This window comes from Myodes glareolus, chromosome 8, assembly GCF_982192425.1.
Source record: "Myodes glareolus chromosome 8, mMyoGla1.1, whole genome shotgun sequence".
Classification (NCBI taxonomy): domain Eukaryota; kingdom Metazoa; phylum Chordata; class Mammalia; order Rodentia; family Cricetidae; genus Myodes; species Myodes glareolus.
Window position 1 is genome coordinate 33,922,441 of NC_142033.1, and position 15,287 is coordinate 33,937,727.

Consider the following 15,287-nt stretch of genomic DNA (forward strand, 5'->3'; position numbering starts at 1 on the left):
TAGACATGAGAAGGAAAAAAGATTAGAAGACATTCCTTAGGTGACAGCGTCTATTTAAAACACTCATCTGAAGTAGGCAGAACAGCGAAAGGACTGGCTACAAAAGCAAAATGACAAAGCTCCTGGAGAAAAGAAGCTGAGTTGAGCTTCTTGGGGAGGGGGGTGGGGCATGATACTTTCTAGAAGCTATTCGTGACCTGAGGAACAGTTCTTGGACGTTGGACGCTGCTCATCTATTGTTTTTCTTTCTACTTAAGGGATTGTTAGAGCAGAGAACAACCAGTGTGCACCTGTTCCCTGCACCTCCGAACGTCTTCCTGGTGTTCACTGTGTGTCAAATAGTTAGGTCCCTAAGGACCTAATATGGTCATCACGTCTCCAGCATTGTACTGGCAGACAACCTGCCTCTAATGTCTCAAAGAAAGAGTGCCAGACTTGACCACAGTCTTCCCGGAGTCTTTCTAGTTTAAATTAACTGCCTAACTTCTGTTCCCTTCGTCTGCACCCAAACTTCGCCCACGAGTACTCTCGCCCTCTCAAGTGGTCACAGCTCGGGATGGTACAGTATTCCACAGTGGGAAGTGTGTGGAAGGGAAAGACGTGTTTTGGACTTTGAGGGCGTCCTTTCCAAGGAATTTGAGGACACCCCAGAGTGCGTACGATCCCTGCCACACCCGTCCAACCCTCCGCCGCTCCCTGTCGCGAGGGACCCGCCTCCGCGGATCTGAGCCTGCCCTGGACTCCTGGCCCACTCTGGATTTCTCTCGGGGGCGTGGCAGGGGCGCGGCAGGGCGTGGCCACCGAGGGTGTGAGCCCCACCCCCGTGCCAGAGCGCAAGCGCGGGCTGCAGCGGGTCAAGATGGCGGCAGCGGCGGCTGCGGCGGCGGCAACTGAGCAGGTCTGTGAGCCTGCTGAGGCCGAGGGCTTCGGGAGCGGGATGGCCTGGTCGTCCCCACGGAGGGCGGGGATGAGGGCCCGAGGGCCGGGCTGGGGCGGCGAGGCGGGGTGGCAGGGCGGGGCGGGGCGGGGCGGGGCTGGGCGGCGGGAGCTGTCCGCAGCCAAGATGCTGGCTAAAGGCCGGGCGGGAGCCTGGACAGCAGCAGCTCCAGGCCGGTGAGGGCAGCTGTCCCTTGGCGGGAGTGACAGTCTCTGCCCTGCGCAGCCTGCGCCTGGACGTCTCTCTCCGCACCCAGCAACCGTGCGGATAAAAATAACGTCTACTGAGGCTGGGAGACTGCAGCCAAGTCATGGTCAGCTGTTGCCTGGTGTGGATTGGGGCCAGATCGTGTTTCTGCCATGCCCGATGTGCACACAGCCCAGGTTGCCCCTCCCACTTTGCTTTCTCGGAGATTCAGTCACCAACATAAAACTGACCCGTGTCCAGTGGGCTTAGGATTACTTTTAAGAAATGTATTATCAAATATTTCCTGGTCCTCCTTGTAAGCCTAGAATAGTTTAGAAGGCGTCCCCTCAAATAGCAAGATGTACTTTAGCATGTGCATACGTGTATGTGTGTGAAATGTGTGAATGCATGCCCATGTATGTAGCTGCCAGAGTCACTTTATAATCAAAACGATTTTTTAGTCACTTCTTTAACGTTGTTTCCCTTTTAAAATAACTAGTCAGATAGCTTCTCTTTAAACGTCCCATTCTTCAACATCATTGATTTTTTAAAAAGTGAGTCGAGTTGCCAATACTTAATTGGCTTTGGGGAATTTTTTCTTAGGTGGCTAACATTTTAGAGATCTGTTGTATATGTTCCCGGAGGACTCATCTAAGGGGTAGAAAAAATAGACATGAACTCTTTTCTAGTGCCTAAAAGTCAAACGGCCAAACAACATCAAACAGTCAGCTGTCGACAGTCAGCTGTTTGACAGGCAAGTGCAGAGTCACAACAGAATGTCAAAAGCTAAAAGTCACAACAGAAGCTAAAAGGGGGCAACGTGAACTGTGGGGCTGAAGCCATTCCCGGCTTTTCCTAGTTTACACCGTAGCTAAATCATCCTCTGGGGTAGGTAGGGCTGTTGTTGTGCGCATGCGTCTTGATGCTCTGAGGGTCTGTGCCGACCATTAAAAGGCTACAGTCATCTGTTCATGTGGCTGCCCTAATGCCTCATGAGCAGGACTGTCTGGTCCTGAGAGCCTCGGGCTTAATGACCTGCTTTCCTCAACTCTATATTTGAACAGGGGGACTTGCTTCTGTGCTTGGGGTCCCACAAATTATGTGACCTGTTCTGTTTGGAAGTCATGGTAGATGACTTTGTGTCAGTCACTGGGTCCTGGCAGTTCTGCCACTTAAAGCTTCTCCCCCAGCTTCATCTCCAAAGCCAAGGAAATGAGGTGGCATCTTCTCCAGCCCTTCTCATATGGGACATGATTTCACGTCCATGCAAATGTCTTCAGTAGGGGCTGGCAAGTTGGCTTGGTGGAGGAAGGTGCTAGCCACGGAGCCTGACAACTTAAGTTCCTGAGTTCAATCCTCAGAACCCACATGGTGAAATAAGAGGACCAATTCCCAAAAGTTGTCCTCTGATCTAAACACACACACACACACACACACACACACACACACACACACACACTAAATAAAAGAATAAAGAAAGAAACGCAAAAGAAGAGGAAGATTGGAGGAGTGGAAGGGGGAGAAGGAAGATGAGGATGGAGGGGGAAGAGGAGGGCACCAGCGGCAGCGGCAGCAGCGTTGGCGGCAGCAGCAGCAGCACAGCACCTCAGTAGTTCTGCACCGCCCCAGGATAAAGCCCATCTTCTGTACAGTGGTGCTTATGTTGTCCGCATCTCTCACTTCATTTCCCCCTTCACTCATGTATCTATCCCTCCTCAGTTTATTCCCTCATTCCCTCAGACCTCCTTTCCTGCATTATCTGAAAGAGCCTGCTTATCTCTGTCAAGTGTCATTTAACCTTGAGTATGCGGAAACATGCGTCTTACGCTCAGCATCTGCCAGTGACTCCTGAACACTCGAGTCTCTACCCTGCTAAGAGCTGTCTCAGCCTGGCTCCGCTTTCCACCTCTTTTCTCCCAGTGTTGCCAGATCTCACCCATTTGCTCCTCCCACTTTCCTAACAACTCCAAAGTGTCTCAACTGCTCCTTTTGAACTCTGAAGCACATATTGCCTATACTACTGATTTTGGCACCCGGACATACAGAGTGTGTGTCATATAACACACAATGCAGGTCTGTAATACCTAAGATAAGGCTCATGTCCTCCTATCTCATGCTCCTACTTATTGTGATAGTGTTTAAGCATGCAGTTCTTAGTATGTGCCTCCTGCAATGTGAACTGTCTCAGAACTCTGAAAAATATGGAAGCTGGGCAGCGCCCATTTCTGCTGCTGCTTCTGTGTTCTTATCACATGACTGCTTAAAGTCACTTAGCTGTGGTCAAGCTCAGAAGTTCCCAAGCTTTCTGATCCTAGATTATATTTGTACTCTTAAATACCTGTTGATATTTACCATATTAGAAATTAAAACTGAGAAATTGTGAAAGCATAGGAATGCCCAAGCAAACATTTCATTAACTCTTAGAACAATCACGCTGTCATAAATGGTCACCTAGTCTCTGAAAACACCATTATTCATTCAAAAGAGTGGCAGAGAGAAAACAAATATTATTATTACTTTTAAAATGTGTCTGACATTTCAGACCTTGAAGAGAGTTCAGTTGGCACCCCCAAACATACATACTCATGCGACTGCCCCTGAACATTTTGAAAATTGATGGTCTAGAATAATGTAGTCAGTCTTTAATTGGTTGAGTTACAAGTAGCAATCTGTGTCAGCCATTCCAAATTCTTTTCACATAAATGAAAATATGTAAGTAAAAATTTAGTAAGTCTTAGTAAAAACAAGAATACCCACTGCAATATGTGCACATGCCAACTCTGCCCAGAAGCTGGCTGTGCCCACATTGACACTAGGATGACGGAAAGCAGAGGGAGCGCGTCCTGTGTGACAGCAGCCTTGACGTCTACGGTTCAGCCTGGCTTGCGGTGTATTCGTGGAACATCTGTCAACAACCAGTTCTGCTTTCTTTAATTGTGAGCTTGAATTTAATAAATACATCAACAGAGAATGTAGGTGTTCCATTCTCTCTTGTTTTGTTTTAGCAAAGTTCTAATGGGCCAGTGAAGAAATCAATGCGGGAGAAGGCTGTGGAGCGAAGGAATGTTAACAAAGAACACAACAGCAACTTTAAAGCTGGCTACATTCCTATCGATGAAGATCGTCTCCATAAAACAGGGTTGAGAGGGAGAAAGGGCAACTTAGCCATCTGTGTGATTATCCTCCTCTTTATCCTGGCTGTCATCAATCTACTCGTGAGTATGTGGGCAGAGTATTAAGTTACCTTGGGGAATTTTTCATCTTTTCCAGTGAGATCTGTTGAAATAACCAGGCTAGCTAAAGGATACAACAATTATATTTTTATTTATTATAAGGGGAAAACTCACAAAACAGGAAACGAGAAATCCAAGCACAGCAGTGTCCCGTGGGAATGGCGCGGGGGGCGGGGGGAGAACCTGGCCCGTGCACAGGTTTTTCCTGGGGTCCCAGAAAACCACACCTTAACTGGGCTCCACCTCTTAAAGATAATTGACTAACAAGGTTTTCCCCATCAGAGATCATGGATTTTGCTTGTGTACTGTGTTCTGGGACAGTCTTGTCTTCTGCTTTTCTATACTGTTTTATCTCCTATTGGACTTTAGTTAATGCTTTAACATAAGAATCGTAATAGGCTTCTCTCCAGTCCCACAAAACTAAGTGAAGAAAATTTAAAAAAACTCTTAATAATATAATATCCATATATTAATCTCATCTAGAAAAATATTGGTGGATTATCCCTTTAATGGAGTTGTCTTTACTAACAACTGTGTAAACTTAGAGGAAGAGAACTTCACTGCAACCTCGTTGCCTTTTTCCTCTCCTAAAGAAATACAACTTCATTCAATTTTTCCTATATGTTGATTTTAAAACATAAGCACTCTGGTGGCCCTGAAAGTCTGTGTCTGGTAGCCTCAGTCCGCAGTGCTGAGATCTGAAGGCTCCGCCAAGCCCATTCTCACCGAGGGGTCGAGCCCTGGCCTGCGCCTTCCCAGCGTAGCTACTGTTTTGGGGAGGGGGCTTTTTAATATGAGATTGTAACTCTGGCCTTTAGCAGTGGAGCCTGTGGCACCATCAGTGAATGGCACCATCTGTCCAGAGTGAGCCACGGATTCTCCTCCACTGCCTCCCATGCTCTTGAGCCTTCATTTGCACTCCATGTACTTCCAAAGCATCTGTGTCTATACCTCACCACGAGAAGAGCTGGCATGTGCCTTAAGGAAGGCACCAGAAATAACTTCACTGGGAGTGTGCACTCTGAATTTATTGTGTCTTATGCATTTGCTTTATTGGAGATTTCTGGCAAGGATAGTAAAATTAAGACATTTCTGCCCTCTTCTCTAAAAAATTCAACTTCAAAGTAACAGTGTCAGAAAAAATACATATATTTGAAGGGAGAGAGAAATGGCTGAAATCCTAAGGCATAAATTATGAAGACAAATGAGGAGGAAAAATGGCAGATAACTTCTCAGAGTCTTAAGACAGGTCACACGCGCTGGAGGTGCAGGTCGGCGGTTAAGAGCACTAGCTGCTCTTGCACAGGGCCCTGGTTTGGTTTCTAGTACCCACATGGCAGCTCACAACAGTACAGTTCTAGAAGATGTGATGTCCTCTGCTGGCCTCTGAGGACACTGCATGCATGTGGTACACAGACAATGCATGCAGCAGAACAGCCATTCACGTGAAATAGAAATAAACAAATCTTTTTTAAAAGTAAATATCAACCTGCATGGGTGAGTGGGCAGATATTAGAAAAACTGAAGCTCTTTCATAGGGTTCTACAAAATCAAAGTGTCAGCCTGGGAGCTTTCTGATAAAAGGAGATTTGGAAAGTGAGAACAGAGAGAAAGGAATCAAATAAAATGAATTAACAAAATTCTCCAAAGCCCAGTGACATGGTACATACCTTTAATCCCAGCACTCAGGAGGCAGAGGCAGACAAATCTCCATGAGATCAAGGCCTGGCCTGCCTGTTCTACACAGTGAGTTCCAGAACAGCTAGGGCTACAAATCTTGTTGCAGAAAAGAAAGAGAGAAAGGTAGGAAGAAGGAAGGAAGGAAGGAAGGAAGGAAGGAAGGAAGGAAGGAAGGAAGGAAGGAAGGAAGGAAGGAAAGGAAAGGAAGGAGAGCAAGAGAAAGAAGAGAGAGAAAGAATGGGGGAGAGATGGGAGAGAAGGAAAGAAGGAAAAGAGAAAAGAAAATTCTCTAGAAAAATTGAAACCATTCTGGGTTCAGTGTGATATATTTTAAGAGAGAGGGCAGCAGAGGCAGAGAAACAGACAGATCATGCTATCACTATATCCAGTTTTGAGAAAACTGGAAATAAAAGATTCAAAACTTCCTAGAGAGGAGAAAAGCATGTTGTGTAAGATGAATCCAAAAGCAAATTGGCCCTGGGCCTGTTGTGAGCGTTAGAAACAACAAGGTAATAAAGCCTTTGCCTTCAGAGCTCAGAGCTCAGGTCAGAAACATGTCTAACCAGATCATCCCACAAATGTGAGGAATTGCAGACAGTGTTTTACCATATATGTGCTCCAAACAGCCACTGGGCTGCCAATAGAAAGCTCTACAGCAAGCACTTCCAAGGTAGAGATACAGGAAGCTGGGGCATCTCACGTGGGGGAAAGCAGGAGAGGAAAGGAAAGTTCCCAGTTCCATCACATGGGCAGCCTAGAGACTGGCTGTTCTGGATGAAGTGAAAAGGCCAGGTCCAGGAAAATAAACCAGAAGAGAAAAACAGAGCTGACATCATCTGAGCAGCTCAGTAAACGTGTCTCTCTTTCAGATTACCCTTGTCATCTGGGCTGTGATTCGCATCGGGCCAAATGGCTGTGACAGCATGGAGTTCCACGAAAGCGGTCTGCTGCGGTTCAAGCAAGTGTCGGACATGGGTGTCATCCGCCCGCTTTATAAGAGCACAGTGGGAGGAAGGAGGAATGAAAATCTGGTCATCACTGGCAACAACCAGCCAGTAAGTTTCCCCACTAAGGAAGTGTGTGGATGGTAGAGAGGTATAGACAGTATTCCTCATGAAAACCTACAGTTGAGTACTGGAAATACTATCTTCTTGTTTAAATTATGTATTATATGCACAAGCATATCCACATCTATAAATACCCAATGGCCAATAACATTTAGCTGTACAATTTCACTAGAGTTAGGTACTTACTGTTCTAGATGGTTTTTCCCCATAGGAAGCACTGACTGATGTAGTTGGTGTAAGAGCATGTAGGTCACTGTTTACTCTCCCATGTGACACAGCCATTATAAAAGCACCTTCCCAGGTCAGAAAGTCCTGGTTCCCGGAATCCGGGAGAGAAATGCTGCCCAGTGGCACACAGGCCCAGTGGCTGCCAAAACACAGACTTTAAACTAGATGAACCTCAGGGTGTTTCCTCACCTCCGCAGTGGCCATCTGGGGCCCAGCCCTGTTCCTATGACCTGTGTTTTTGTGCAGTGGGTCTTATAACAGCAAGGGAGGGTGCAATAGCCAGTCTTATGGACAGGTGCAGTTAAAAGAATTTAAAGTCTGGCACTTACTGTCCTTTTTGTTTCTTAGCCTTACTGTTTTGTAGTGTTCTAAAAATAATAGTCTTCGTGAACTTTGTTTGTACATTCTTTGAAAAGATACTCACAATAAAGCATTTTTCTGAAGATTGTTTTTCAGCAAGGGACAACCAAACTGAGCGTAGAAAAGAACAAAACATCTATCACCAGTGACATTGGAATGCAGTTTTTTGACCCAAGGACACAAAATATCTTATTCAGCACGGACTATGAGAACCATGAGTTCCAGCTGCCCAGCGGAGTGAAAAGTCTGAACGTTCAGAAAGCGTCTACTGAAAGGGTATGGTTATTCTTTCAGCATTGCTAGCGGGGAATTTGTCTGCAGCTATTCTCTGGGGGAGGGTTTAGGCTGCCTGCGAACACAGCCTCCAGACATCCAAGGGCTGCTTCTAGCCCTGCCCTTAGCCCGCCTGAGTGCTAGTAAGTCCTCTCTTTGTGTTAACTCCCACAATTATAAAACTGCCCTTTATAGCCCATAGCAAGAACTTTTACTTCTCTGTGACAATAATTCTCACCTTAACTGACAAACTCTTTTCAGCATGTGTTTTCATCTTTAGATTACCAGCAATGCTACCAGTGATTTAAATATCAAAGTTGATGGGCGTGCAATTGTGCGTGGCAATGAAGGCGTGTTCATCATGGGCAAAACCATTGAATTTCACATGGGGGGTAATGTGGAGTTAAAGGCTGTGAGTATTGCTTTGTGTATGAATTTAAGAAATTATTTTGGAGTAGTTTATAATTACATGTTGAATAATATATAATTGTAGCATGAATAATAAAAACCCAGAGTCAGATTTTGGAGTTCAACCTGAAGGTCAGAAAAGCAAAATAGCCATCCGCTGGCTCTTACCTCTACCTCAGTCCGAAGTGGTAATCCTCCCTCCAGGAATCTCAGACTGAGACTGTGTGTGAGAGCTGTCTCCTCCCATCTTAGATCCCTCTCTATTGCTGATAAAAGGCATGCACCACTACTGCCTGGTTTCTATTTCAACCCGTGTGGCTTCTGGGATTAAAGGTGTGTGTCACCACTGTCTCGTCTGTAAGGCTGACCAGTGGGGCCGTTTTACTCTCTGATCCTCAGGCAAGCTTTATTTATTAAAATACAAATGAAATATCACACATATAATTACTAAAAATTATTTTTGTCATGATGAGATGTTTCAAATGGATTGTAAAATAAAAGGTTATAAAGTAATTAGTAAAATATTTCATTTCTTTCAGAACATGTGCATGTTTATAAAATCTGAAAGGATGTAGAAAAATGTTAACAATATTTAGCTAAGAGTGATAGAATAACAGATGATTTAATTTTTACTTCTGCTTGTTTGTATTTTTTATATTATTTTAAAGGGCAGTTGACACTAAAGGTCGGAGGAGTGAGTCTGAGCCATTTGTGTCCAGAATATACCTAAGTTTCTGAATCTTCTATCTGCCCACCAGAAAATGCAAACACTATTCTGCCTTGTCCATGTGACAAATCTTAAAATCATCTGAAGTAGTCGTACATACTAGTTTCTAGTATTGAAAAGATACTTAACTTTGTAAGTCAGTTGATATCAATAGCTATATTTAAAGTATATAAGCTAATCATTAGCAATAATTTTGTCAAACTAACTTTTACATTTTATTTTTAATGATCATATAATATACATATTTATGGGGTATATTTATGTTTTTATTCATGTACTAATGATCAGATTTGAGAATTAACATACACATCATCTCAGGTATCTGCCACCTCTCAGATTAAGAGCATTCAGAATGGTCTCTCCTGACTATTTTTACCTCTACAAACTGTTAACTTAGTCACCCTATATTACAATGTATTGAACACTGTTACAGTTTTAAAAAAGAACACTTAAATGACCACAAGATGGCAGCATGGAAACACAATTTGAAATGGATCCTTTACAACTTGGAACTTTATTTCAGAATAATATTGAGTGCTTTATTCTGAAAATTTGAATGTTTGCCCAGTAAAATCTATGCAGATACGCCAAAACAAAATAAACTCAGAAATATGAAATGGTTCTCTTCCAAGCATTTCAGACAAAAGCTGCCATTCGGTCTGTATCCAGCAGTACCCTCCTGCTGTTTTACTGCCAGCTCCCATTGATTGAAGCCCCTCCCTAAAGGGACGACTTTCATGCTTACAGCTGGAGGGCACTCTATAAGAACACGCCAGTTGCCTAGATAAGGCTGGCACATGGCAGTATTTAGTAACTATTTGTAATGTGAGGGAAGAGAAGAAGGGAGCTGGGAGAGGAGTAGAAACTTAGTGATCCCTAAAAGAAAGGGTCTCGGGAGGCTGACATGGCTCAGTTGGTGAAGTGCTTCCAAACCATAGTGTGGACCTGCCTTCAGAACCCAAATAAGATGGCAGTGGCGTGTGCCCATATTCCTGGTTCTCAGGATACAGAGGCCGCTGGGTCAGACAGCCCTGCCTCCCTGCTGAGCTCCAGTTCCAGTGAGGGAAAGACCTCACCACATAAAGTAGGAGAGCCATTTACAGACACATGTTCAACCTCTGACCTCCATATGCACACACGCACACACACACACACACACACAGAGAGAGAGAGAGAGAGAGAGAGAGAGAGAGAGAGTCTTAAGAGCCTACAGTATAAAATGACTCTGTAGCTACGAGTTAAAAGAAGAAGCCTTCAGTTTCTTTGGAAGTCTGGTCTAATAAATTATATAGTTTTAATCTTTAATTGAATTTCTATTAACTAAAATTAGTTTCCTATAAGAGAACACCCCCCCATATCAACATTAGTAACTAAAAAAACAAAATCTCTGGAGTCAGAAAGTGAAATTTACCCGAGACTGTCCCCATCAGTCACACTGTGCGAGGGAGGTGATTTGACTAGTGTTTGCATATTTGTTGACTCACAGTCACTCTTGAATCCTCCGTGTGTTTGGCTTTGCGATGGCCAAGGTTGTTCTGATGGTGACTTTACTCTCCTGCTGCTCCCCTTCCCCTTGATAGTCCACAAGTTTTGTCTAGTTTAATAACTTTCTTCTGTGTCCATTTTGTAGAGGTAGCTAAACCATATTCCCATCCTCCTAGGAAAACAGCATCATCCTCAATGGAAGCGTGATGGTCAGCCCAGCGCGCCTGCCCAGTTCCTCCAGCGGGGACCCGTCGGGGAGTGGCGACTGGGTGCGCTACAAGCTCTGCATGTGTGCAGACGGCACGCTGTTCAAGGTACAAGTGACAGGCCACAACATGGGCTGCCAGGTGGCAGACAACCCTTGTGCAAACACTCGTTAGAAGATCCACCTCGGGTCAGTGTGTTCCGATCTCAACTTGATCTGTTCTTTGTAAGAATGCATGGGAACCATGTTTTTACAGAGTTTGCGATAACCTGTAATTATTTTGACTGGGGAGCACCACTGTGTGTATTATGTACTCTCCGTATTTAAGGGATTTTTGAGTGCCTAAATTCTAATATGCTTTAAGTTGCACTGATACAAAAGTGACAGTTCTCTAAAATAATTATGAGAAATTAATAATATCAAAAGTAATCTTGGAAGTATTTTAATATCTTTTGACTAAAGGACAAAGGACTGAAGAGGTAAAATTGTCAGTAAGCCTTTGGTTATTTTTAATTAGGGGAGAGATGTTTGGAGGGCACAGTGTCACTGTCTGTGCTCTGTCCTTGACTTTTAAGGGGGAAGGCACATGTTTTTGCATTAACCCAAAGCCACATTTTCACAAACAAGTCACTGAAGAACCTTCCATATGTGAGCTGGTAAGAAGCTATGTTTCCTTAGCTTTGCACTAAAGAAAATACTCTGTCATGGAATGTTTACTTGAAATAATGGTACATGTAAGAACCTGAGATGTGTAAACATTAAAACCCAATCCCAGTTCTCGCTGTTCACGGTGACTGTTGCTGTCACCACCGGGCCTCTTCTTCCCCAGTGCTGTCCTGCACATTGTGTGCACAATCTCCAGGTCTCACTGCACCTCTCTCAGTAAGTGCTTCAGTTCCAGCTTCACCCATCAAGAAACCGAAAGTCAGAGAAGTTGTGGAACCTGCCCCACACTGCATAGGAAAGGAGGACTCGGGATTGGAAGTCAAGTACACTTCTGAACTAGATGAACTTGATTCCAAATGTGTTCCTGTCTTTTATACTCTACACTGAATTTTCAATTATTTAAAACTCTCAGAAGATGGAAAAAGCCTAATTCCTATTTACCTAATAGGTAAAAATCAAACATGTGTGCTATTCTAGTTAAAATACTAACCTATTAGCAAAACATGACCAATCACTGTCAGATTTTTAACTATCTTGAGCCAATTCCAAGTTGTGTTTCAACAGACAGATCCGCTTGGTCTGCTTGCCATATGGGCGCACCTGAATGAGTTGCAGAGAGGTCAATATATTTTCCCTTAAGCCCCAGGAAGCTGAGTGGGAAGCGGGGAGACTAGGCCTCAGCAGGCCCCGCTGCCCCTGCATTTCCTCCAGTGTCCCACACCAGCTCCATCCTTTAGATGTAACAAGTACACAGTAGGACAAAGGGTGCAGCAGCCGGAGGTGATGCAGGCGCTTTCAGCTAAGGTGTAAGACCTTTATCTCTGCTCCTCGTCTCTCTGTCTCATTTTAGCTAGTTACAGCCCTCAAGCTACTTGGTTCTTAATGTAGTTTATACTTGGTCTGAAAGGAATTTTCTGGTATTACCAAGATACATGGGATGAGGACCCAGAACACATAGCTGTAAAGTAGACAGCAGGGAGATATGATGGACCTAGCTACACAGGCTGACACTTGCATTCTGTCATGGTCACTTAGAATGGCATGGATAAGAAAATCAATATATAAAACAGTGTGTGTTCAATATTGTCACAGTTTTGTCAAATGGAAAAGCTGAATACCTTATAGATTGTGGACTCAGGCTGAGGTAAGAATTGAATTGAGACCTGAAACTAAGTGCAGGTTTTAGATGTAAAGAAAGAGAGTGATTTATACCTCTGGATATATTCAAGTATTGTTTAATAACTAAAAAATTATGTTTGGTGTTCTCATTTTCAGCTCAGTGTATTTTTAAATTGTGCATTCGTTATGTATTCTCTTTAAATTTGTTTTGAGTATTTCTTTAAATAAGTATTTTTACTAAAACCACAGAACACTATATTACTAAGTATTATTTACTAAATACAATTCATGACAAAAATGTATTTTTGCATTTCCTTGAGAAACACTTGTGTTTCAATATGTCTCCATTGAGCTCTTTGCTGTGGGAGGGCATCCTGGTGTTCTGTGGAGACTGGGTACGGCGTTTTAGATACACGGCAGGTGGACCCACCCACAACCTGGAAGCTCTGCTGAGGAGCCAAGCAAGACCAAGTCCTCTTGGTGCACAGCGAGGCCACGCTGCTCACGCTGGCCGCCAGGCGGCGCTGCCTGCTCATCTGTTCATTTCTTCTGTTTGAACGGACTACAAGGAGAGGTCCTGCTGCAGTGGTCTCACGGGAAGCAGATGCAAGAAGAAAACATACAAACATTTCTTTGAGTAAGGACAATGTTTTAGAGGTGGTTTTCAACGCGAAGAAGCAGAAGAAATAAACATAAGTTTCCTTAGAGACTGTCCAGTGAACAGGGAGGAAAATACACAACCCAAAGCAGGACCTGGCAGCCATCTTCTGCAATCCTTTAAAATATACTGTATTGGTAATCTTTTTGCATTGCAACAGAAGCAAAATAAACCTCGTGTGATAGTTTTAATGATGGAAGAATTTCTGCCTGGTTTTGACGAGTGTTTCTGAGGGGTTAGAATGATGGTGTTAAACTTGAAGAGGAGACCACTGAAGGGCTGGCTGGTCACTTACACTTTTGAAAGATGTAAGAGGACCAAAGGTTACAAACCCTGCCACACCAAAATAACCCTATACTGTGTTTCAGATTGATGACCTCTGTTTACAGTACAGTTCTGTGAACTTTGCTATCAGTTTCTTAATGACTTTATTAAGGAGCTTCTACTTTAACACAACACAGATTCTAAATATAGCTGGAGACTGGGCCTCTGTGATCTGTTTATGTGGCCGCTCTGGAGTTAGAAACCTGCGCATTTCTGGATGAAACAGTCTCATCTTCTATGCCTTCCAAAAGGCTTCCCCCCAGTGGTCCAGGAAAGGGTATTCACCCACTAATGCAAGAGCCGGGAGATGAAAGGGTGGGGGCTGGCTGCAGGGCTGGGGCACGTGGGCGGGGCCTCAAGGGACAGATCTAAAATCCCCACATGGCTTGATCAACTGGAGACAGAGCAGTTAGAGACTTCCTGAGGATCCTGAGGTAGGCCTGGGGCAGAGTCCTGCCCTCCTCGTGTCTCGTTACCCGGAGAGCCCCATATTTGATTCTCTTTTCCCACTTTCTTACAGAAGAATTCATCTCTAGTTTGTCCTGTCATCTTCTCCGTCTCATTCTGATGTGCGCATGCCCCAGTCATTTCTAACTGCTTCCTCATACTTCAACTTGAATCAGTCTAGATAAAGACTTAACAGTCTTAGTTACAGACTTAATCACCTGTACCTTCCCCACAGTTCTCACTGTTTCCTTCTGGGGCAGGGGTTGCTTTTGATTTTGCTTTTGCCTCACACATAGATACTTGTATGTATTATAAATAATGTTCCTTAACATTAATCCTTTCCTTTCTTCCTTTTTGTTTGTTTGTTTGTTTTTTGAGACAGTTTTTCTCTGTAACAGTCCAGGCTGTCCTGGAACTCTGTAGACCGGGCTGGCCTTAAACTCACTGAGATCCGCCTGCCCCTGCCTCCTGAGTGCTGGGATTAAAGGCATGTGCCACCACCACCCATTGGAAATAAAATTATTCTAGTCTTCTTTTTTTCAATGTGAATCTAATCATACATCAATCTCTTTACCTTGAAAAGGGCCAAATTATAAAAATCTTTTACTTTCATTCCCTCTTCCAACCCCATCACTTCCTTCACTGTTACAAAGGAATGAGCATATTGTGCACATTTATGATAAATTTATTTTTTGCTAATATTACTTTAGGTTAGCATCCAGTTGTGTGTTAACGGTGGCAGCTTTAGTGTTGAAACACATATCACTATGACTAGAAAAGTGAGCTTGGTGTCTGGTATTGCATAAGGGGTATATAATAAATTACTCCTTACTCTAGGTAGGGCACCTTTGCAGTTTGTGTACCTAAATTTAGATGCCCTCTGAGATATGGGAGAATTGACCTCCTATGAAATAGACGTTTAGAAGTTACAGCAAAAATGCCCTTCATTCTGTGCACTCATTCATGCAAAGAGCACAACCCAGTGACAGGCTCCAGAACACTAAGCCTGTTCTAAGTTCTAAGTGAAACATGGGTGGGGGAGATTCTTTCCCTCTTTTGGCTTTTTGTTTGAAAGACACAAAGCAGAACGCTAACACTGTGTGATGGCGTTGATACTATCAGATTGGCTGGTACTGTGCGTTCATTCAGTATTTGCTGAAAACAAAGACAAAATATTGGCTAACTCAAGAAAGAGGGGTTCGGATCATAGGAATTGAGTGAGACTTGAAAGTGCAAGACGCGCACAGAGGGCATTGGCACTGACCCTGGATTAGGGGCAGATGG

The 15,287-nt window shown here is 43.9% G+C and overlaps 1 protein-coding gene across 1 annotated transcript; it reads left to right on the plus strand.

Moving 5' to 3' along the window:
• Positions 1-832: 832 nt before the first annotated feature.
• On the plus strand, positions 833-13,423 carry Sgcb (sarcoglycan beta). The gene is made up of 6 exons (XM_048415087.3): positions 833-898; positions 4,129-4,338; positions 6,906-7,091; positions 7,776-7,967; positions 8,245-8,376; positions 10,761-13,423. Exons 1-6 carry the CDS (start codon positions 860-862, stop codon positions 10,962-10,964), a joined length of 963 nt encoding a protein of 320 aa, XP_048271044.1. The 5' UTR covers positions 833-859; the 3' UTR covers positions 10,965-13,423.
• Positions 13,424-15,287: the final 1,864 nt, after the last annotated feature.